Raw genomic sequence first — 25414 nt, 5'->3', positions numbered from 1 at the left:
GACAGCGGGAGATCCAGCGATGAAAGAAAGTTCCATACGATCTGCTACGACGTACGATTCTCAGCAGGATCCCTGATCGCTGCTGCGTGTCAGACACAGCGATATCGTAACGATATCGCTGGAACGTCACGAATCGTACCGTCGTAGCGATCGAAATGTTATAGTGTGACGGTACCCTAAGAGCACAGTGGCCTCCATAATCTTTAAATGGAAAAAGTTTGGGAGAAGTCTTCGTGGACCTGGCTGTCCAGCCAAATTGTGCAATCGTGGGAGAAGAGCCTTGGTGAGAGAGGTAAAGAACCCCAAGATCACTGTGGCTGAGCTCCACAGATGCAGTAGGGAGATAGGAGTAAGTTCCACAAAGTCAACTATCACTGCAGCCCTCCACCAGTTGGCCATTTATGGCAGAGTGGCCCGACTGAATCCTCTCCTCAGTGCGAGACATATGAAAGTCCGCATAGAGTTTGCTTAAAAAAAAATAAAAACACATGAAGGACTCCCAGACTATGAGAAATAATATTCTCTGGTCTGATGAGCAAAGATAGAACTTTTTGGTGATAATTCTAAGCGGTATGTGTGGAAAAAAACAGGCACTGCTCATCATCTGCCCAATACAATCCCAACAGTGAAACATGGTGGTGGCAGCATCATGCTTTGGGGGTGTTTTTCAGCTGCAGGGACAGGACGACTGGTTGTCATTGAGGGAAACATGAATGCGGCCAAGTACAGCGATATCCTGGATGAAAACCTCTTCCAGAGTGCTCTGGACCTCAGAATTGGTTCACCGGGCTTCCAACAAGACAATGACCCTAAGCAAACAGCAAAAACAACAAACGAATTACTTCAGAACAACTCTGTGACCATTCTTGACTGTCCCAGCCAGAGCCCTGACCTAAACCAAATTGAGCATCTCTGGAGAGACCTGAAAATGGCTGTCCACCAACGTTCACCATCCAACCCGACGGACCTGGAAATGAGCAGCAAGGAAGAATGGCAGAGGATCCCCATCCCCAAATCCAGATGTGAAAAACTTGTTGCATCATTCCCAAGAAGACCCATGGCTGTACTAGCTGAAAAGGGTGCTTCTACTCAATACTGAGCAAAGAGTCTGAATACTTATGACCATGTGATATTTCAGCTTTTATTTTACTTTTTTTAAAAATTTGCAAACATTTCTACATTTCTGTTTTTTTTTTCAGTCAAGATGAACTTTTTTTTAATTTACCAAATGGCTGTAATGAAAGAGTGAAAAACTTAAAGGGGTCGGAATACTTTCCGTACCCACTGTACAGTATGTAACACACGGATAGCTCTGGTACTGGTATTTCCATTACCAGAAATATAAGAACGTGTGAAAGAGCCCTAATACAGTGGGCTCAGTTCCTAAGTCTGTTCCATATAGATGTAGAAGACAGCTGTCGCACATGTTCTGTGGCCATTATGGGATTAACTGATATTTACGCGGTTTCATGTAAAATTGGCAGATGTAAGATTATTTCACGATATTTACGTGGTTTAATGGAAAATTGGCAGATGAAAGATTATTTTGGCTCGCGGTCAATAAAGGGCAATAAATACATAAATTAAGATTAAGTTTTAAGTTTAGTTAAATTATATTTTTGATGGGAAAAAAATAAATTAGCGCATGACATAAATACAGCTTTTACATCAGTTTCTCCATTGAGAAAACCATACAACATAAACTAAACAACGTTATTACTTGGCTGTTTTACCAACGACAATTCCTATTATGTGCCTAAATAAATAGACAATTTCTGACCACAGTCAAGTTGAGGATCTTGAATTGCTTTCCACATGACTAACATTTGATATGGTATAAAACGATGCACCAATAAAAGTTCTCTATAATAACAAGGATTGAATGAATCCAGTTTGGCAGACGGTACATGCACCCCGACTGTCCTCATGCCCATGTGAGAGGCTGGGACAAGGCCAGCCTTTTCCAGACACATGCCTAGATAAACATCATCAATAGGGAATAGCTGGATGTCCTGAGATTTATCATTTATGACATGAGCAGTATATTTGGACATGAGAATTCCTCCACCTCCACAGTACATTGGATAGGAGTTAGATGTAGTAACTTGTTCAGGTACATAATACTTGCTTCCAGCTTCACGAATAGGTCCAACATTAGCTATTAGCTGTCCCACAAAAAGGTGTTTATCTGCCTTATGACTATGTAGGTAGGTTATTACATTAAAAGTGTTTACAAATACATCATCATCTCCATTAAAAATGAAGTTTGCACCTGGACAGTATTCCTGAAGCCACATATGAAATAGAAACTGCTTTAGAGTCAGATTAAAAAATGTGTCATGAAAGTCCCATTGTAGGATATCTCCATATGTTTCACTTTCAATTTTAAGAAGCTGTCTTAAATGTCTGTCCTCTCGATAATTATTTGAGGTTCCAGAGAGAAAAATCCTTTTCAAGTGAGCACCTTCATAACTGGTTTCCTTCCCCCATGTTTGACGAATGATGGCTCTCCTTTCATAGTTATCTGGTGATGATTTTATAGCAATGAGAAGGAAGACGTTATTAGATTCTGCTGCACTTCCACATTTTTTTGGTGAGTTATGGATTTGTGGAAAACTCCTGCAATGTCTATATAGCAAGAAATCCTTAATATGTTGTGGTAGATTTAAAAATCCCTCAATGCTTTGCATCGATTTGTTCTCCTGGCATCCAGGGAGCCACTCAAGTTTTTGTTCAACTGAACTAAGGTGGATTGGAAAAGCAATCTTCTGCTCCTCTTTGTCTAATGTGGTTGGTTCATCTCCACCTCCACGCATGATAAACAGAAGTCCAACAAAACCCACACTTAACAGGAGAATGCCTTCTAATTTGACAAAAGATAGCCTCATAGTGACTCTCTGCAAGTACAAAAAAAAAGAAAAAACACAAGTCAAGCTATTGGACAATGCCACACATTACTTGAAAAAAGCATTGGTGGAAAACTTTTACAAATAATTTGAATATAAAACTGCCATTATACATTGATGGACAATGTGCAAAAATGTAAAGGGCCTTCAAATGAAGTTTGTTACAAATGTCAGTCTATTTCATACAACCCCAATTCCAAAAAAAGCTGGGACACTGTGTAAAGTGTAAAGAAAACAAAATTGCAATGATTTGGAAATTTCATTGATATTTTATTCACATCAGAACATAGAATACAGAGCAGAGGGTGAAAGTTAGACATTTTTCCATTTCATTTGATAAAACAAAGTCACTCCTTTAGATTGATCACAGCAACATATTTTTAAAAAGTTGCCTGCTTTTAAAACGGTTTCTCCAAGTATGAGATAAAATGGAGTCCGTGATATAATTCAAACTAGATCCTGTCCTAGTCACATTTGAGGACCAGATGCAGACTAAAGACATACAGCTCTCGAGATGTGCGTCTCCACTGACAAGAGCTGTATCACACATACCTCTTTGGTGGCCATGAGGATGGCAGGAATGTGTGAAGAAATATGTTTTAATCCACATTGTGCACAGAGAGGAGATATTGAGCTTCAGACTCCTCTATTGGTCTAACTGCTTTATAACAGGAGACTGACTGCACCTAACTGAAAAACAAATAAACATTGGAGAATGATGAAGCAGGAGATAACCCCCTTTGTTTTCAGTGAGAAAGAGAAATATTTATTCACATATCATAGCTGTGCTCCTGGCCACTGACTGAGGTATGTGTGACACAGCTTGTCAGATGAGACACAGTTCTCGGGAGCTGTATGTCTTCATCCCAGCGTGACATGTGACTAAGACAGTCTACAGTTTGAATTCTATGAGGGGCACCATTATTTTCATGCTGGGAGAACCCCTTTAATGCAGTGCTGACTGAGGGCCCATAGATCAGGAGCAAGTAATCTAAACTGAAGGAATTGACCCTTGTGGACATGAATTTCTCCAGTATCTGGAAGATTTGATGATCTTATATATACTGTACATGGTTGGATATTCAAAGTCTTTGCAAATTTATTTTTATGCCAGAGTCACACTTACCGTATGAAAAATCGATCCGAGTCTACCTGCCGAGAGTCGCAGGAGTGTAATGCGAATGTCATGCGAGTGCAATCTGATTTCTCACACCTAGCATCCGATTTACATCCGAATGCAGTGCGATTGCTATCTAATTGCAATGCGATTTTAACATGAGCTTTTACATACAGCAATTATCTGTCATTTACAAATTGTTTTCAAAAGAAATATTCTTCAAAACACATACATGCATTACACTGGGGAACACAATTTTTTAAGAGTTAGGTCAGACAACTGTTCTTAATTTTTGGATGCTGAATCCAGAAATGATCTCAGTTTTTCTCTATCACGTCAAGTTTTTGAACTATAGGATTTTTGTCTTCTCAAAACTATGTAAACTACTGTACCTAAAAAGTGTTTTGTTTTTTTAAATAGCACAAATATGAACAAAAAATGAAATATATAAGAAATAGGCATGACAAAGTTGTGACTACTCTTACAAGTTGCCACGTAGCTGTATATGAGTCGAATTGTAATCAGATAACAAGTCTTATTACAGATATCAGTGCAATTGTGCTTCTCTGGCAGGTAAGTTGTGTGGGAAAAACTTGACGTTCTAGAAAAAAACTGACTACATTTTTGGAATCAGCATGCCAATTTTAGTATAAATCAGCTCAAAAACCTGACTCAACAGAAAATGTTTTTCAAATTGTTCCCCTGTGTTTATATATATGTTTATATGTTTATAGTTGTGGCCAAAAGTATTGACACCCCTGCAATTATGTCAGATAATACTCTGTTTCTTCCTGAAAATGATTGCAATCACAAATTCTTTGGTATTATCATCTTGATTTAATTTGTATTAAACGAAAAAACACAAAAGAGAATGAAGCAAAAAGCAAAACATTGATCATTTCACACAAAACTCCAAAAATGGGCCAGACAAAAGTATTGGCAACCTCAGCCTAATACTTGGTTGCACAACCTTTAGCCAAAATAACTGTGACAAATAGCTTCCAGTAACCATCAATGAATTTCTTACAATGCTCTGCTGGAATTTTAGACCATTCTTCTTTGGCAAACTGCTCCAGGTCCCTGATATTTGAAGGGTGCCTTCTCCAAACTGCCATTTTTAGATCTCTCCACAGGTGTTCCATGGGATTCAGGTCTGGACTCATTGCTTGCCACCTTAGAAGTCTCCAGTGCTTTCTCTCAAACCATTTTCTAGTGCTTTTTGAAGTGTGTTTGGGTCATTGTCCTGCTGGAAGACCCATGACCTCTGAGGGAGACCCAGCTTTCTCACACTGGGCCCTACATTATGCTGCAAAATTTGTTGGTAGTTTTCAGACTTCATAATGCCATGCACACGGTCAAGCAGTCCAGTGCCAGAGGCAGCAAAGCAACCCCAAAACATCAGGGAACCTCTGCCATGTTTGACTGTAGGGACCGTGTTCTTTTCTTTGAATGCCTCTTTTTTCCTCATGTAAACTCTATGTTGATGCCTTTGCCCAAAAAGCTCTACTTTTGTCTCATCTTACCAGAGAACATTCTTCCAAAACGTTCTAGGCTTTTTCAGGTAAGTTTTGGCAAACTCCAGCCTGGCTTTTTTATGTCTCGGGGTAAGAAGTGGGGTCTTCCTGGGTCTCCTACCATACAGACCCTTTTCATTCAGATGCCGACGGATAGTACGGGTTGACACTGTTGTACCCTCGGACTGCAGGGCAGCTTGAACTTGTTTGGATGTTAGTCGAGGTTCTTTATCCAACATCCGCACAATCTTGCGTTGAAATCGCTTGTCAATTTTTTTTTTCCGTCCACATCTAGGGAGGTTAGCCACAGTGCCATGGGCTTTAAACTTCTTGATGACACTGCGCATGGTAGACACAGGAACATTCAGGTCTTTGGATATGGACTTGTAGCCTTGAGATTGATCATGCTTCCTCACAATTTGGTTTCTCAAGTCCTCAGACAGTTCTTTGGTATTCTTTTCTCCATGCTCAATGTGGTACACACAAGGACACAGGAAAGAGGTTGAGTCAACTTTAATCCATGTCAACTGGCTGCAAGTTAATAGTAAGAGACCTAGCACTCAACTTTAGGTAAGATGCAGCAGGAAAAATTTATTGTAGTAAATACAGGAAAACGTTTCGGTCAATTGTGACCTTCATCAGTTACAGGAGGTTATTAAGTAAAAGCCGGTAACGGGAATTATAATCGGTGCACGATCATATATTAAAATTAGTTCAGCGTGGTTGTTGTAGGCAAACCTGCTATGTGCAAATAGGAAGATTCCTGGAGCTGCAGTGCTCTCTGACGCGGCATCCACCATTTGTACTACGCGGGCTGTGCAATATACTACGCGGGCTGTGCAATATACTACGTGACTGGGCAATATACTACGTAGCTGGGCAATATACTATGTGGATGGGCAATCTACTACGTGACTGGGCAATATACTATGTGGCTGGGCAATATACTAGGTGGGCTGTGCAATATACTACGTGGACATGCATATTCTAGAATACAGGGCTGTGGAGTTGGTAAGCCACAGTTGCGACTTCGACTCCTGGATTTTATCAGGTTCTGACTCCGGCTCCGACTCCTTCATAAATGGCCAATTCGTAATAATAAATTTACTGTTGTCAAATATTAACATCGTGCTTATTCAGTTTCTCACCATCATATAAGTAATCAGACCACTTCTTACAGTCTTCCTCTTCTGAGTAGTAGTTGTGAGATGCTTGGAAGACCCACACCAAAAATCTAGTCTAGAGGAGGAGCTTTACTACTAAGAATTTGCAACACATTTTCACTTTCAGTTTCATGCATTGTAAGTAGGGGGGTTGGGGCAGCATGAGGTTAACCAAGTATAAGATTAGATAAGGGCAGTGGAGAACAGTGACACACAAGAATTAAAGCTTTAGTCACACTAAACGACTTACCAATGATCACGACCAGCGATACGACCTGGCCGTGATCGTTGGTAAGTCGTTGGTAAGTATGGTTACAATGGAGAAGCATCGCCGACATCCGATCATGTGACGGGGGTAGGCGATGACGTCATTTCCGGCCGCCCGGCCGGATGCGGTAGTTAAATGCCGCTGTCTGCGTTTGACAGTGGCATTTAACTAGTTAATAGGCGCGGGCAGATCGCGATTCTGCTTGCGCCTATTACGGGCACATGTCAGCTGTTCAAAACAGCTGACATGTCCTGGCTTTGATGCGGGCTCAACGCCGGAGCCCACATCAAAGCAGGGGATCTGACTTCGGACGTACTATCCCGTCCGAGGTCAGAAAGGGGTTAATACATTTTTTTTTTTTAAAGCTGGAGTCGGAACATTTCTACCGACTCCGACCAAAACTAACTCCGACTCCACAGCCCTGCTAGAAAACCCGATGCGTTAGAATCGGGCCACCATCTAGTCTGTGTATATATATATATATATATATATATATATATATATATATATATATATATATATATATATATATATATATATATATATATATATTTTGACGAATATTTCATTTGAAAACGATGTGTAAATGACAGAATTGCTGTATGTAAAAGCTCATGTTAAAATCCTATAATATATATATATACACACCGTATATACTCGAGTATAAGCCGAGATCCCATAGGGGTGGAGCCGCCTATTCATTTCTCTAATCAGCGGTGCCGGTGACCGCTGATAGAGGAAGAAGCTGCGGCACCGAAGACAGCTGTGCGGGAGATGGAGCCGGACCCCGGGAGCAGGTAAGTATCGCATATTCACCTGCCCACGTTCCAGCCGCCGGGCGCCGCTGACTGTTCAGGTCAGAGGGCGCGATGACATACTAGCGTGCGCGGCGCCCTCTGCCTGATCAGTCAGTGCGCAGAGACGCCTGGACCGGACGCTGGGAGCTGCAAGCAAGAGAGGTGAGTATTGCTTTTTTTTTTATTGCAGCGGCAGCAGCGGCACAGATTTATGTGGAGGAAATATGATCATCTATGGGGAAATATGAACGGTGCAGAGCATATAGGGCACAGCTATGGGGCAGTATGAACAGTGCAGAGCATTATATGGCACAGCTATGGGGCAGTATGAATGGTGCAGAGCACTATATGGCACAGCTATGGGGCAGTATGAACGGTGCAGAGCACTATATGGCACAGCTATGGGGCAGTATGAACGGTGCAGAGCACTATATGGCACAGCTATGGGGCAGTATGAACGGTGCAGAGCACTATATGGCACAGCTATGGGGCAGTATGAACGGTGCAGAGCACTATATGGTACAGCTATGGGGCAGTATGAACGGTGCAGAGCACTATATGGCACAGCTATGGGGCAATATGAACGGTGCAGAGCACTATATGGTACATCTATGGGGCAATAATGAACGGTGCAGAGCACTATATGGCACAGCTATGGGGCAGTATGAACGGTGCAGAGCACTATATGGTACAGCTATGGGGCAGTATGAATGGTGCAGAGCATTATATGGTACAGCTATGGGGCAGTATGAACGGTGCAGAGCACTATATGGCACAGCTATGGGGAAATATGAACGGTGCAGAGCACTATATGGCACAGCTATGGGGAAATAATGAACGGTGCAGAGCACTATATAGCACAGCTATGGGGCAATAATGAACGGTGCAGAGCACTACATGGCACAGCTATGGGGAAATAATGATCTATTTTTATTTTTTAAATTCACCGGTAAATGCTGCATTTCCACCCTAGGCTTATACTCGAGTCAATAAGCTTTCCCAGTTTTTTGTGGTATATATATATATATATATATATATATATATATATATATATATATATATATATATATATATATATATATATATATATATATATATATTAGATGGTGGCCCGATTCTAGCACATCGGGTATTCTAGAATATGTATGTATATAGCAGCCACATACTATATAGCACAGGCCACGTAGTATATAGGAGCCATGTAGTATATAGCATACAAATAGTACGTGGCCTGTGCTATATAGTATGTGGCTGCTATATACATACATACATACATATTGTAGAATATATAGATGCATTGTATATAACGCAGCGTTGTATATAACGCAGCCCACGCAGTATCTAACACTGCCCACGTAGTATATAGCAGCCATGTAGTATATAACACTGCCCACGTAGTATATAGCAGCCATGTAGTATATAGTACTGCCCACGTAGTATATAGCAGCCATGTAGTATATAGTACCTCCCATGTAGTATATAGCAGCCATGTAGTATATAGTACTGTCCACTTAGTATATAGCAGCCATGTAGTATATAGTACTGTCCACATAGTGTATATAGCAGCCATGTAGTATATAGTACTGCCCATATAGTATATAGCAGCCATGTAGTAAATAGTACTGCCCACGTAGTATATAGCAGTCATGTAGTATATAGTACTGCCCACGTAGTATATAGCAGCCATGTAGTATATAGTACTGCCCACGTAGTATATAGCAGCCATGTAGTATATAGTACTGCCCACGTAGTATATAGCAGCCATGTAGCCAACGCAGCCCATGCAGTATTTAGCAGTGTGGGCACATATCCCTGTTAAAAAAAAAAAAAAAAAAAAAGAATTAAAATAAAAAGTAGTTACATACTCACCCCCTGGGATCCAACGGCGCTGTGGCGAGCAAGAAAATCTACATTGGCATGACCAGCCGGGAGTTGAAAATTAGGGTAAGAGAACATTGCCTGGATATAGAGAAGGCCAAAACTAACAATGATGATAGTGCGCTCAAAACCCTTCCAAGGCATTTTAAGAGATTCCATCAGAGTAATTCCAAACTACTTGAAATTAAGGGTATTGACTCCATCAATTTGGGACCTCGAGGGGGAGACATTGGAAAGAGACTAGCAAAAAAAGAATGCCAGTGGATATATAGACTGGGCACTCTCACACCAGAGGGGCTTAACGAAAGCTTCGGGTTTGGAGCATTCTTATAGGTACCTTGATTCACCTTCAATTATGAGTATTATGTTATTGCTGGTAGTTTTAGGTAGGGGTTTTATTAAATGTATTATTAAGTGTTTTCGTAATGTATGTTTACTAATTATGTGTTTTTTATTCTAGTAATTTCATCTTGTTTGTTACGCATGTGGATGTTTTGATTGATATGGAGTATATCAGGAGCAAAGTACAATTCTGGAAAAGGAGGACTATCAGATCCAACTATTATCGTATCCAACTACTATCGGGTTCAAAACATCATCTACAGTTACCATGGAAGCAATAAATTGATGTTGTGAGACAATTTTTGTATCTCACTTATGGGTTTCCTTTAGCCCTTTTTAGTTTATTTTTTCTTCTCTTTTCTTTTTGTGGTTGTTTTTTAGTACTGTTGCTAATTATTAATCATATGTTAAAATAGGGTATTAATATGTTGTCTACCCAACACTGTATGCAAAAATAGGGCACTAATATGTAATTTACCCAGCACCTATATGTCACATTTGAGTGCACTAATTAGGTGCCATTCTTATATATATGTACCATCATATGATGGTTTATATGGATTATATCAGTAATCATTCAGCTTAGTACAGTTTAACCTTGAGTAAGATATTTAAAGCACTTTAGCACATGGCACTTTTTGCATTAATTCCTCTTATATAACGGCAAAAGATTGTTTTTTACGTTATCATCACTAATCATGAAATTATTGTGTTATGTCGGTCTTATTCGGCCTTACAATCTAATTCAGTTTTTCTTATTAGGAGTGGAGCACATGCCTCGATGTGTGGACTTTGGTAGGAGATGGGGGACGGACACTGGCGCTTCCATGGTCCTTGTCATCAAATTGATGATGGGTCCTGGATACCGCCTGTCTGCGACTCATCTCCGTTTTTTCACCAGTCTACCATTGGTACATGTGCCGTTGTATCTCCTCCTTTTATTATCCGTAGCTTAGTTTTGCACTTTCAGTATTTTTAGTTTGATCCATTAGTTTCACATTATGATATCCATCCAGGTAATTTTTATTGTAGCCGTGACATTGTCATATGGGCTGCTGTATTTCCTCCCCTTTTATTATTTTCAGTTTTGATATTGCTCCTTATACATTTATAGGTTGGTCCATTGGTTGTATATTATGGTTTCCGCTGTAGTCACCTCTAGTGTAGCGGAGCCGAATCACATTTATAGCGCTGTATCACATTTTTAGCGGTTGTGCTGTTAAACATCTCCGTGGTTAATCCTCTATACTCACCTTAGAAGCATACTTCGATGTACGGCATTTGGCGCGTGCGTGATATACGGTTGCTGTTTATATGGTGGGGATTTATTGCGCATGCGCAATGCCTGTTACATTTTGGCATTAAGTGCGCACGCGCTATGGCCGGTTATAGTATTTACGGGGATTTCCGCGCGCATATACTGGTGCGTGCGGTAACTTCCCACGCATGCGCAACGCCAGCAGCATTTCAACTGGGGTGATCAGACTGTTACTATGTATATATGCACCTTTATGTTTGCGGGGACTTTTCCGCGCACGCGCGATGTGCACTGGTAGCAGGGCTAAAGCGGAAGTGACTGCACCAAGGACCCACCTATTGCTTATGTTTTCTCCAATGAGAATAGCTCCCTTGCGTATATAAACCGGCTATCCCCCTGCCTAGACACGCCTCCTGAAGAAGCCGTCAGTGAAACGCGCGTTGGGGCAGAGGGACGCCGAGGAGAGACTACATTGCATACTGCGGGTAACTAACATCTTTTTATGCCGATATCGGCACTTATCACTTTAGTCATAGGGGTTTCTCCCCTTAGAGTACCATATGTGTCACTTGTACAATATAGGATGGTCTAAAAATTTAGACAGGAACACATGATACTACATATGGTCCATACTAGACTATGATCTTTTTCTATTAGTGAGGTATTTTGCCTCTCTTTACTTCACAGCACCGCAGCATCATAGTATTTAGTGGTTCTCCTATGGATATGTCCCTCTTTTTAATGGTCTTTGTACCCTTTTTTTGTGAATTTTTGTGATTTTGTGTTTATATATTTTTTGTCATTTGATGTCTATGTATGTTTTATTTTTGTATAATAAATTATATTTTATTAGAAAGTACCTTTTGTTTTGGGATTGCTGTGTAGTATTATCACCAAAACTATGTGATTTATGTTCTAGTATCTAGTGGTACTTATATCCCCAATTCAGGGGTATTCTACTGAGGGGCAACCTATGTGAATTGTATATAGCAGCCATGTAGTATATAGTACTGCCCACGTAGTATATAGCAGCCATGTAGTATATAGTACTGCCCACGTAGTATATAGCAGCCATGTAGCCAACGCAGCCCATGCAGTATTTAGCAGTGTGGGCACATATCCCTGTTAAAAAAAAAAAAAAGAATTAAAATAAAAAATAGTTACATACTCACCCCCTGGGATCCAACGGCGCTGTGGCGATGGGTGCGTGGCTGCCACCATCTTCCGCTCCCAGGATGCATTGCTAAATTACCATGAAGACTTAGCGGTCTCGCGAGACCGCTAATTCTTCTGGGTAATTTCGCAATGCATCTCTGGGACCATGAACTGGCGGAAGGCGCGAGCGCATCCTCGGACTACGGAGGGTGAGCATAGCAGGTTTTTTTTATTATTATTATTTTTAATATTAGAGTTTTTTACTATTGACGCTGCATAGGCAGCATCAATAGTATAACCTTGGGGACACAAAGGGTTAATAGCAGCGGTAACGGAGTGCGTAACCCACGGCATAATGCGGTCCGTCACCGCTGGCATTAACCCTGTGTGAGCGGTGACCGGAGGGGAGTATGGAGAGGGCACTGACTGCGGGGAGAAGGGAGGGACTGGTCGCGGCAGCCATGACAGGCAGCTGGCGAGACCAATCAGCGACTTGGATTCCATGAAAGACAGAGGCCGCGACCAATGAATATCCGGGACAGACGGAAGTGACCCTTAGACAATTATATAGTGTGTATATATTTTTTTTTTTTTTCTATTTTTGTATAAGCCAAGATTTTCAGCACATTTTTAGTGCTGAAGATGCCCCCCCCTCAGCTTATACACGAGTCATGGTCCAGAAAGCCAGCGGTTGTGACATCATACTCACCCTCCTGGCGCCGTTGCTGAACGTCCCTGCATCTCTGTTGTCCCGGCATCGGCAGCTCTTCCTGTGCTGAGCGGACACGTGGTACCACTCATTAAGGTAATGAATATGCACGTGTCTCCACTCCCATAGGCGGGGAGTGCATATTCATTACCTTAATGAGCGCTAGCACGCAACCGCTCAGCACAGGAAGAGCTGCCATTGGGACAATGGAGATGCAGGGACATGCAGCGACGGCACCAGGAGGGTGTGTATGACAGGGAAGGACGGGGGTGGGGTGGGGGTAGCCCAGCCATGCATACCAGATGGGACGAGGGAGCACAGCCATGCATACAAGAATGGGATGGGGGGGGGGGGAGGGAGTTATGCATACAAGGATGGGATGGGGGAGCCCAGCCACTCATACAAGGATGGAACAGCGGGAGCCATGCATACAAGAATGGGACAGGGGGAGCGGAGCCATGCATATAAGATGGGACTCAAGCCATGCATACAAGATGGGAAGGAGAGAACCATGCATACAAGAAAGGGACGGGGGAGCCGAGCAATGCATACATAATGGGATGGGGGAGCCATGCATACAAGACAGGATGGGGGAGCCATGCATATGAGGGGACCGGGGGAGCCACACAGAGCAGAGCAGGACAGGACAGGGCGAGCCACACAGAGCAGGGCAAGATGGGGGGAGTCACACATAGCAGGACAGGGATGAGGGGGACAATACATAACTGGCTTATACTCGAGTCAATAAGCTTACCCAGTTTTCCGTGGCAAAATTAAGTGCCTCGGCTTATACTCTGGTCGGCTTATACTCGAGTTTAAAACAGTGTATATATATATATATATATATATATATATATATATATATATATATATATATATATATACATATATATATATATATATATATATATATATATATATATATATATATATATATATGAAATTAATCGTCCGGGCTCTGTAAAATCACTGCAGGAGCCGACAGGATTTAACAGATGGATTGCATACAGTAAATACAAATAGAACAGGTAGATGTATTGATGTCGTGACAAATACGATTAGTACAGTGTGTGTACAAATTACTGTACATTTATTTAATAAAAGATTTCTTGGAAAAAAATGGCGTGGTCTCCTGCGCAATTTTCGTAACCAGCAGAGGGAAAGCAAGCAACTGGGGGCAGATATTTATAGCCTGGGAAGGGGGTAATACCCATGGAGCTTCCCAGGCTATTAATATCAGCAACAATTCTCACGGTGATCTGCTGTGAAGAAACTGAGCTTGAACTACGATGACCTCATAACTTGCATTTTTCCATGGTCCAGAGGTCACCGTAGTTCAGGCCGGGTGGGAGCGTCACTGCTAGTCACTAAAGCCGCCCTCCAGCAGCTCATTCACCAGTGGTTTTCAGCCGGGACGGTCGCATCTTGGCACCGTCCAGGTTGAAAACTGTTTATCCCCAGACATGGATTACGGCATGTGACAGAACAACAGACAGGTATGGTATATTGTTGTTTTTTTATTTTACTTTTATTACAGGAGATCTAGGGCTTAGGTGGAATTAGGCGAGTTCGTAAGTATGGTTTAATTGAGATTATTAAAGGAGTCTGTGTCTTTCTTTCAATTAAAGAACTTTTTTGGGGGTGTCTGCGTTTTCTTACAATGTGACTATGGGGGTAGTAAGGGTGGCATCTTATTGACGGCTTTCCATTACTAGCCTCGGGGCTTGATGTCACCAGACAATACAAAGGTTACATCAACCCCCAACTATTGCCCCACTTGCCACCGCTACAGGGCAAGTGGGAAGAGCGAGGCTAAGTGCCAGAATTGGGGCACCTTAGAGATGCGTCTTTTCTGTGGCGACTGAGAGCTGATGTTTTTAGCTGGGGGGGGGGTGGCAGTATCCATGGCCCCTTCCTAGGCTATTAAAATAAGACTGCAGCTGTCTGCATAGCCTTTGCTTGTTATTAATTATAGGGAGACCCCACGTCATTTTTTTTTGGGCGGTGGTCCCCCATTTTAATAGCCAGTAAAGGCTATGTATACAGTTGTGAGCTGATATTAATAGCCTGGGAAGCTCTATGGGTATTACCCTCTTCCCAGGCTATAAACATCTGCCCCCAGTCGTCGGCTTTCCGTCTGCTAATTCTGAAACTTAAGCGGAAGCCCACGCCATTTTATTCCAAAAAAATAATCTTTTATTAATTAAAATACATGTACATTAATTAAATACACTGTACTAATTGTATTTGTAACTGACATCCATATAACGTATATACTCGAGTATATGCCGATCCGAGTATAAGCCGAGACCCCTAATTTTGCCACAAAAAGCTGGGAAAACTTAATGACTCGAGTAGAAGCCTAGGGTGGGAAATGCAGCAGCTACTGGTAAATTTCAAAAATAAAAATAGATACCAATAAAAGTAAAATTAATTAAGACATCAGTGGGTTAAGTATTTTTGAATATCCATATTGAATCAGGAGCCCTGTATAATGCTCCATAAAGTTCATGATGGGCCCCATAAGATGCTCCATACAAAGTATGCCCCATATAATGCTCCATAAAGTTTATGATGGCCCCATAAGATGCTTCATACAAAAATATAACCCATACAATACTGCACAAAGGTTGATTATGGCCCCATAAGATGCTCCATAGAAAATGTGCCCAATATAATGCTACATAAAGGTTGATCATGGCCCCATAAGATGCTCCATAGAAAATGTGCCCATATGATGCTACATAAAGGTTGATTATGGCCGCATAAGATGCTCCACAGAAACATTTACCCCATATGCAGCTGGTGCAATAAAAAAAAAAATATGACATACTCACCTCTTGTCTTGAGCAGACGGGGACACCGGCCCTTGTGATATTCACCTGTCCCCGTTCCACCGCTGCGCCACTAAACAAGTCATTACACCCCCTTACCTGAACGTCACAGAAAGAGGATGCTGAAGATGGAGCGGCGCGCAGCGGTGGAACGGGGACAGGTGAATATCGCATGGCTCACCTTCCCCGCTATACTCACCCTCCCGGCACAGTCCCTGCTTCTCCGCGATGGTCTCTGACGCCGGCAGCTTATTCCGGTGTTCAGCGGTCACTGATACCGCTCATTAAAGTAATATGTAGCTCCACCCGTATGAGAGTAGAGTCGCATCCATATTCAGTACTTTAATGAGCGGTACCATGTGACCGCTGAACACAGGAAGAGCTGCGGGCGCCGGAGAAGCAGGGACATGCAAAGACGTGCCGGGAGCAGGCGAGTATGATGAACAGCTGCCACTCCCCCTCCCCCGCCAAACCCCGGGGACAATGACTCAAGCATATGCCGAGAGGGGCACTTTCAGCCTAAATAAATAAAAAAAAATTATATATATATATATAGATATAAAGAAACACAGCAGCACATGTATATGAATCTAGGCCATGTGAAAACACAGACAAATATTCGATATGAATCATACTACTCAAAAATATTTTTTCATAAAAATTCTCAAAAAAATTTTTTTCATAAAACTTACAGTTATAGATAAAATGAAGATTCTTAGCGCATAAATTGGCCAATTCATGTGTGCCCATCAACCACAGCAAGGTGATCCCCCTCTGATGGGTCCTAACTCTACTGTACATGCCACTCTTGGGCCACCAGCCTACAACTTAGGACAAACATGTCACTCTGGGCTAAACCTACAAATTATGGGCAAGTAGAGATGATTACCGCCACCTGCAAGGTCAATGGGAGGAGTGCAAGATCAGTCTGGATGCAGCCACATCCATACATTAAACAAAGAGAAAAAAAACCAACCAGCACTCCCAATGTGAACACATGCAAGCTGCATCATATAGATATAAAGAAACTCCTCCTCCTCCTCCAAAAAATGACCCTCCTGCAGATTTTCATTAGTACCAGTTACTTTTCCAACAATGTCCCAACTTTGAGATGTGTTGCTGTCAATTTCAAAATAAGTGAATATTTTCAAACTAGATGGTGGCCCGATTCTAACGCATCGGGTATTCTAGAATATGTATGTATATAGCAGCCACATAGTATATAGCACAGGCCACGTAGTATAAAGGAGCCATGTAGTATATAGCAAATATGATGTGGCCTGTGCTATATACTATATATATAGCAGCCACGCAGTATATAACACAGGCGATGTAGTATATAACACAGGCCACACAGTATATCACACAGTCCACGCAGTATATCACACAGCCCACGCAGTATATAGCAGCCACGCAGTATACAACACAGGCAACGTAGTATATAACACAGCCCACGCAGTATATCACACAGCCCACGCAGTATATAACACTGCCCATGTAGTATCTAGCAGCCATGCAGTATATCACACAGCCCACGCAGTATATAACGCAGCTCACATAGTATCTAACAGTGGCCACGTAGTATATAGCATGCAGTATAGAACACAGCCATGTAGTATACAACACTGCCCACGTAGTAGATAGCAGCCATGTAGCATATAACGCAGCCGACGTAGTATAGAACACAGCCCACATAGTATCCAACACTGGCCAGGTAGTATATAGCAGCCATGCCGTATCTAACACAGCCAATGTAGTATTTAGCAGTGTGGGCACCATATCCCTGTTAAAAAAAATAATTAAAATAAAAAATAGTTATATACTCACCCGGCCGGATCCAGCGTAGATCCAGGGAACCTCTGGCGATGCACGCGGTTGCCGCTATCTTGCGTTCCCAGGATGCATTGCGAAATTACCCAGATCACTTAGTGGTCTCGCAAGACCGCTAAGTCTTCTGTTTAATTTCGCAATGCATCTCTGGGACTGGAAGCTGGCGGCAGGCGCGAGAGCATCGTCCGACTACCGAAAGTGAGAATAGCAGGTTTTTGGGCTTTTTAAAATTATTTTTAACATTAGATATTTTACCTTTGATGCTGCATAGGCAGCATCAATAGTAAGAACTTGGTCACACAGGGTTAATAGCGGCGTTAACGTGGTGAGTTACCCGTGGCATAACGTGGTCCATTACCGCTGGCATTAACCCTGTGTGAGCGGTGACCGGAGGGGAGAATGGAGCGGGCGCTGACTGCAGGGAGTATGGAGCGGGCGCCGGGCACTGACTGCGGGGAGTATGGAGCGGGCGCCGGGCACTGACTGCGGGGAGTATGGAGCGGGCGCCAGGCACTGACTGCAGGGGAGTAGGGAGGGACTAATCGGACTGTGGCCATCGCTGATTGGTCGCGGCAGCCATGACAGGCAGCTGGCGAGACCAATCAGCGATGCGGGATTTCCATTACGGAAGTTGCTGACAGAAAGACGGAAGTACCCCTTAGACAATTATATATATATACTAGATGGTGGCCCGATTCTAACGCATAGGGTATTCTAGAATATGCATGTCCACGTAGTATATTGCAGAGCCCACATAGTATATTGCCCAGCCACGTAATATATTGCCCAGTGACGTAGTATATTGCCCAGCCATGTAGAATATTGCCCAGTAACGTAGTATATTGCCCAGTAACGTAGTATATTGCGCAGCCACGTAGTATATTGCCCAGTTACGTAGTATATTGCCCAGTTACGTAGTATATTGCCCAGTTACGTAGTATATTGCCCAGTTACGTAGTATATTGCCCAGTTACGTAGTATATTGCGCTGGGGTCCTGGGTTCTAATCCCACCCAGGACAACATCTGCAAAGAGTTTGTATGTTCTCTCCGTGTTTGCGTGGGTTTCCTCCGGGCACTCCGGTTTCCTCCCACATTCCAAAGACATACTGATAGGGATTCTAGATTGTGAGCCCCATCGGGGACAGTGGTGATAATGTGTGCAAAACTGTAAAGCGCTGCGGAATATGTTAGCGCTATATAAAAATAAAGATTATTATTATTATTATTATTATTATTATATTGCCCAGTTACGTAGTATATTGCCCAGTTACGTAGTATATTGCCCGTTACGTAGTATATTGCCCAGTTACGTAGTATATTGCCCAGTTACGTAGTATATTGCCCAGTTACGTAGTATATTGCCCAGTTACGTAGTATATTGCCCAGTTACGTAGTATATTGCCCAGTTACGTAGTATATTGCCGAGCTACGTAGTATATTGCACAGCCCACGTAGTATATTGCCCAGTGACGTAATATATTGGCCAGGCACGTAGTATTTTGCCTAGTGAGGTAGTATATTGCCTAGTGACGTAGTATATTGCGCAGCCACGTAGTATATTGCCCAGCCACATAGTATATTGCGCAGCCACGTAGTATATTGCCCAGTGACGTAGTATATTGCCCAGTGACGTAGTATATTGCCCAGTGATGTAGTATACAGCACAGAGCCACGTAGTATATTGCCCAGTGACGTAGTATATTGCCCAGCCACGTAGTATATTGCACAGCGAAGTAGTATACAGCACAGAGCCACGTAGTATATTGCCCAGCCAGGTTTGTCACAGGTGAAAAAATAAAAAATAAACATACTCACCTTTCCGAGGGAGCCCTTGTAGTCCACGGCAGGTGCCGGTCCCAGGGTTGGTATTAGCGCAGGACCCGTGATGACGTCGCAGTCACATGACCGTGACGTCATGGCAGGTCTTTGTAGCGTAGGCGCGCAGGGCCTGTGATGACGTCACGGTCACATGACCGTGACGTCATGGCAGGTCCTTCTGCCACCGGAACCTGCAACGGAAGATGGCGGCCAGCGCGAGCTGCAATGGAGGGTGAGTATAGCAGGTTTGTTTTGTTTTTTTATTATTATTTTTAACATTACATTTTTTAATATTGTTGCCGCATAGGCAGCGTCAATAGTAAAAAGTTGGGGACACACAGGGTTAATAGCAGCGGTAACAGAGTGCGTTTCCCGCGGCATAACGTGGTCCATTACCGCCGGCATTAACCCTGTGTTAGCGGTGACCGGAGGGGAGTATGCGGGCGACAGGCACTGACTGCAGGGAGTAAGGAGCAGCCATTTTCTTTCGGACTGTTCCCGTCGCTGATTGGTCGCGGCAGCCATGACAGGCAGCTGGCAAAACCAATCCGCAAATGAATAACCGTGACAGAAGGACAGACAGACAGACAGACGGAAGTGACCCTTAGACAATTATATAGTAGATAGATAAAATGGAAAATGTCGAACTTTCACTTTCTGATCTGTGTTCTATGTTCTGTTGTGAATAAAATATGGCTATAAGATTTCCAAATCATTGCATTCTTGTTATTTTACATTTACCAACATACGCTAATACAGTATTTGACTGTGCTTTGGCATAATGATTTAAATTAAATGTACTTGTGCCTCTTGTTCAATATATTGCAATAAGCAGTAAACATATAACATGTACTAGACATTTTTGTCAGCATTTACATTTTATTTTAAATCTGTTCAGCTTTCTTGTGAGTATATTTTGTTAAACGTTTATTTTAAGAAGAAGATAGATATTAAAGTACAGCAGAAAAACTGTCAAAATATTTGTGTATGAAATGACTCAGGATGTGGTTGGAAGACAAAAAACGACAACAACATGATTTAGAAAAAAAAATGTATTAAAAAAACACCAAAAACTAGACAAAAAAAGTGCAAATGCAATAATAAGTTGGGCCCATGCTATTTAATGTTAGTGGAATACAAATTACCCCTAAGGCTATGTGCACACGTTGTGGATTTACTGCGGATCCGCAGTGTTTTTTTCCGCGCAGAAATGCTGCAGATCCGCAAGTGATTTACAGTACAATGTAAATCAATGGAAAAAAAAATGCTGTGCTAATAGTGTGGAAAATTCTGCACGGAAAACGCTGCGGATTAAAATTAGGAGCATGTCATTTATTTCTGCAGATCTGCAGCATTTTTGTACCCATTCCATTCCAGAAATCCGCAGGGGTAAAAACGCATGAAATCCGCACCTGCGTTTTCTGCCAAGAGATGCAGAATCCGCACAAAAAAATTCCAGAGGCAAATCCGCAACGTGTGCATATACCCTAGAGCAGAAAGCTTTGTACTGTCCTTTTTCTGGTAAAAAAAAAAAAAAAGTTGGCTAACAGATGCTGACACCAAAGTATACTGTTTATACACAGCTTTCAACTAAACTGTTTGCTTTGAAATTAACTCATTCAGAAAATGAAAAACATAACATACATACAGTATACGAAAAATCAAGCACAAAGTCTTCTGTAAGGAAGCCCAAACAATACTGTACATTTCTGTTCCATGCTATACAATAGAGCAGTGTAGAATTTTGCATACTTACATATCACTGTTATCCCATAGAGAAAAAGTTGAGAATGTATTTCAGTGTCCAGAGACAAATAGAAAATCCCTAACCTGACAGATTTCACAAGTAGCCCTTGGACGATAATCAGGGATAGTCATATCAGAACACCTTGTATAGGAGGAGCTATGGAATACTTGAAGAACTGGTTGGTTATGTCCTGGACCACTGCAATATATAGCATAAACTGAAAAAAAAAATCAATGCTTAAGTTTAAATGTGATATGAATATTGTAAAGGTGAAAATCAAAACAATGATTTGACTCAGATATGGATCAGCTGTCACTTCATATGAATCTTGATGGAAGACAGTGAGTAATGTATGGAAAATATTTTCAAATATACACAGCCATTTAATGACATCTGAGATTAACCCTTAATGACTTATGACGTGTATATTTGTCACAGGTCACTAACTCCTCTTTGGTGCAGGCTCCAGCGCTGAGCCCACACCTTTCCAGCACAACAGCTGACCTGATCAGATGCCATGTCACCCCAACAGCTGGGTGATCCACCCATCCGATCCACCCGCGGCTGTTAACCAATTAAATGCCGCTGACAATCACCGACAGCGTCATTTAACTTGTGCAAACCGGATGCGCGTCTTTGCTCCGCCGATCGGCACCTCCGTCACATGATTACTAGGTGCCGATGGGTTGGCATCACAACCTGGGGTCTGCAGGAGACTCCTCTGGTTATTTTTGCCAAAGTGGTATGAGCGCCACGGTGTTCGCCGGTCATAGCAGATGAGCATTTTTGTTACACATAGCAGGGCTGCAACAATCAGATGATAGCAGCTACTATAAAAAAAATGCTTAAAAAGAAAAAAAAAATTTAATATAAAAAGTTCAAATCACTACTCTTTTGCCATACTCAAAGTAATAAAAAAAAAAAAAATACAGATATTTGGTTTTGCCGCGTTCAAAAACACATGATATACCAAGATATAAATAGAATTAATCTGATCGGTAAACGGCGTAACGAGAAAAAAAATCAAACTGCCAGAATTAAGATTTTTTGGTCGTATATATCCCAAAATGGTATCAATAAAAACCATCAGCTCAACGCGCAAAAGATAAGCTACAGGCCTCGGAAAATGGCACTTTTTTAAAATTTATTTTAGAAACTCTGGATTTTTTTTTCACCCAAAAAAAAAAAAAAAACCTACACGTTTAATATCAATGAACTCGTTTTAGCATTTAGTGAACATGGTAAAAAAAAAAAAAAAAAAAAAACTCCAAGCAATTGTGGAATTGCACGTTTTTAAAAAATTTCACGGCACTTTTTCAATTTTTTTTTCCAGTACACAATATGGTAAAAGCAATGGTGTTGTTCAAAAGTAAGACTTGTCCCGCAAAAAGCAAGCCCTCACATGACCATACTGACAAAAAAAAAAAAAAAAACAGTTATGGCTCTGAGAAGAAGGGGAGCAATGAACAGAAATGCAAAAACTGAAGTACTCCTGGTCGTTAAGGGTTTAAAGGGGTTTTATTTATTATCAGTATTTTATATTGATGATCTGTCTTTAGGATAGGTAAACAATATACCGTAAGATCTTACAGCATATTGATTCCCATATGAGTGGGTTATTCATTTACAATGCATGTTCTGGTGCGTAAACTCTAAAGGACTCCTCTCTGATGTGTGTGCATGGGCAGTTACATCTTAAGGGCTCATAAACATATGTGTGAAAAAAAGTTCTGACATCAGGACCGAAAAAACGAACGAGTGTCATGCGAGTACAATGTGATTTTCACACTTAGCAACCGATCTACATCTGAATGCAGTGCGATCGCTATCTGTTTGCAATGCGATTTTAACATGAGCTTTTACATAAAATAATTCTCTGTCATTTACACATCACTTTCAAATGAAATATTCAATATATATATATATATATATATATATATATATATATATATATATATATATATATATATATATACATACACACACACAGTACAGACCAAAAGTTTGGACACACTTTCTCACTTAAAGATTTTTCTGTATTTTCATGACTATGAAAGTTGTACATTCACACTGAAGGCATCAAAACTATGAATTAACACATGTGAAATTATATACTTAACAAAAGGGGGGAAGCGACTGAAAATATGTCTTATATTCTAGGTTCTTCAAATTAGCCACCTTTTGCTTTGATGAATGCTTTGTACACTCTTGGCATTCTCTTGATGAGCTTCAAGAGGTACTCACCGGGAATGGTCTTTCAACAATCTTGGAGGAGTTCCCAGAGATGCTTATTACTTGTTGGCCCTTTTCTGGTGACTGTGGATGCCAGGTCATCTGGCGTAGCACCCCATCACTCTCCTTCTTGGTCAAATAGCCCTTACACAGCCTGGAGGTGTGTTTGGGGTCATTGTCCATTTGAAAAATAAATGATGGTCCAACTAAACGCAAACCGGATGGAATAGCATGCCGCTGCAAGATGCTGTGGGAGCCATGCTGGTTCAGTATGCCTTCAATTTTGAATAAATCCCCAACAGTGTCACCAGCAAAGCCCCCCCACACCATCACACCTCCTCCTCCATGCTTCACGGTGGGAACCAGGCATGTAGAGTCCATCCGTTCACCTTTTTGGCGTTGCACAAAGACATGGTGGTTGGAACCAAAGATCTCAAATTTGGACTCAGGCAAAGCACAGATTTCCACTGGTCTAATATCCATTCCTTCTGTTTTTTAGCCCAAACAAGTCTCTTCTGCTTGTTGCCTATCCTAAGCAGTGGTTTCCTAACAGCTATTTTACCATGAAGGCCTGCTGCACAAAGTCTCCTCTTAACAGTTGTTGTAGAGATGTGTCTGCTGCTAGAACTCTGTGTGGCATTGACCTGGTCTCTAATCTGAGATGCTGCTAACCTGCGATTTCTGAGGCTGGTGACTCGGATAAACTTATCCTCAGAAGCAGAGGTGACTCTTGGTCTTCCTTTCCTGGGGCGGTCCTCATGTGAGCCAGTTTCTTTGTAGCGCTTGATGATTTTTGCCACTGCACTTGGGGACACTTTCAAAGGTTTCCCAATTTTTCGGACTGACTGACCTTCATTTCTTAAAGTAATGATGGCCACTCGTTTTTCTTTACTTAGCTGCTTTTCTCTTGCCATAATACAAATTCTAACAGTCTATTCAGTAGGACTATCAGCTGTGTATCCACCAGACTTCTGCACAACACAACTGATGGTCCTAACGCCATTTATAATGCAAGAAATCCCACTTATTAAACCTGACAGGGCACACCTGTGAAGTGAAAAGCAATCCCGATGACTACTTCTTGAAGCTCATTAAGAGGATGCCAAGAGTGGGCAACGCAGTCATCAAAGCAAAAGGTGGCTACTTTGAAGAACCTAGAATATAAGACATATTTTCAGTTGTTTCACACTTTTTTGTTAAGTATATAATTCCACATGTGTTAATTCATAGTTTTGACGCCTTCAGTGTGAATGTACAATTTTCATAGTCATGAAAATACAGAAAAATCTTTAAATGAGAAGGTGTCCAAACTTTTGGTCTGTAGTGTGTGTGTGTGTGTGTGTGTGTGTGTGTGTATGTGTATGTGTATATATATATACACACACACACACACAAAAGAGAAAAACAGCTGACCGCACCACCGCTGCAGCTGCCTGCCTCCGCTCCAGACTAATTAGCCCCAGCTGGCCCCCAGATCTCGGGTGCTTAAGCCAGGAGAGAACAGATATCCCAGATGCACGAAAAAGAAAACGGCAGCACTCACCGATCTTCTTGACAGGTACCTTTATTACTTAAAAGTCTTCACGGCTCGGGGGTGAATGAACAAAAGAATGTGAAGGCAGAACGACGGCTGTTTCGCGCCGGTCTAGCTCTTCAACGGGTTCGCGAAACGGCCGTCGTCTAGCCCAGCCGCATTCCTTTCCTTGCACCCTCGGCCGTGAAGATGTTTTTTATGCATTTGGAATAAAGCTTACCCGCATCGGATGTCCAGGTTGTGCGTTCCTTTTCTTCAGATTTGTGATACATTTGTGCTGCTTTCTCGTGGAGCTCTTGCACTCAGGACTG

General features: G+C 41.9%; 1 protein-coding gene across 2 annotated transcripts; it reads right to left on the bottom strand.

Annotated features, from left to right (window-relative positions):
- B3GNT3 (UDP-GlcNAc:betaGal beta-1,3-N-acetylglucosaminyltransferase 3) lies at positions 1-25407 on the bottom strand. Of its 2 annotated transcripts, XM_069767763.1 has the most exons (3): positions 25324-25407; positions 21347-21554; positions 1-2897 (listed from the first exon to the last, which is right to left on the bottom strand). In XM_069767763.1, the coding sequence occupies exon 3, from the start codon at positions 2886-2888 to the stop codon at positions 1749-1751; it is 1140 nt and encodes a 379-aa protein (XP_069623864.1). In that variant the 5' UTR covers positions 2889-2897; positions 21347-21554; positions 25324-25407; the 3' UTR covers positions 1-1748. The 2 variants fall into 2 exon arrangements, with proteins under 2 accessions (XP_069623864.1, XP_069623863.1); XM_069767762.1 differs by lacking the exon at positions 25324-25407 and having other exon boundaries at positions 21347-21775.
- Between the last annotated feature and the right edge of the window lie 7 nt (positions 25408-25414).

This window comes from Ranitomeya imitator, chromosome 1 (genome assembly GCF_032444005.1).
Source record: "Ranitomeya imitator isolate aRanImi1 chromosome 1, aRanImi1.pri, whole genome shotgun sequence".
NCBI lineage: Eukaryota > Metazoa > Chordata > Amphibia > Anura > Dendrobatidae > Ranitomeya > Ranitomeya imitator.
This window is presented reverse-complemented; position numbering and strand designations above follow the sequence as displayed.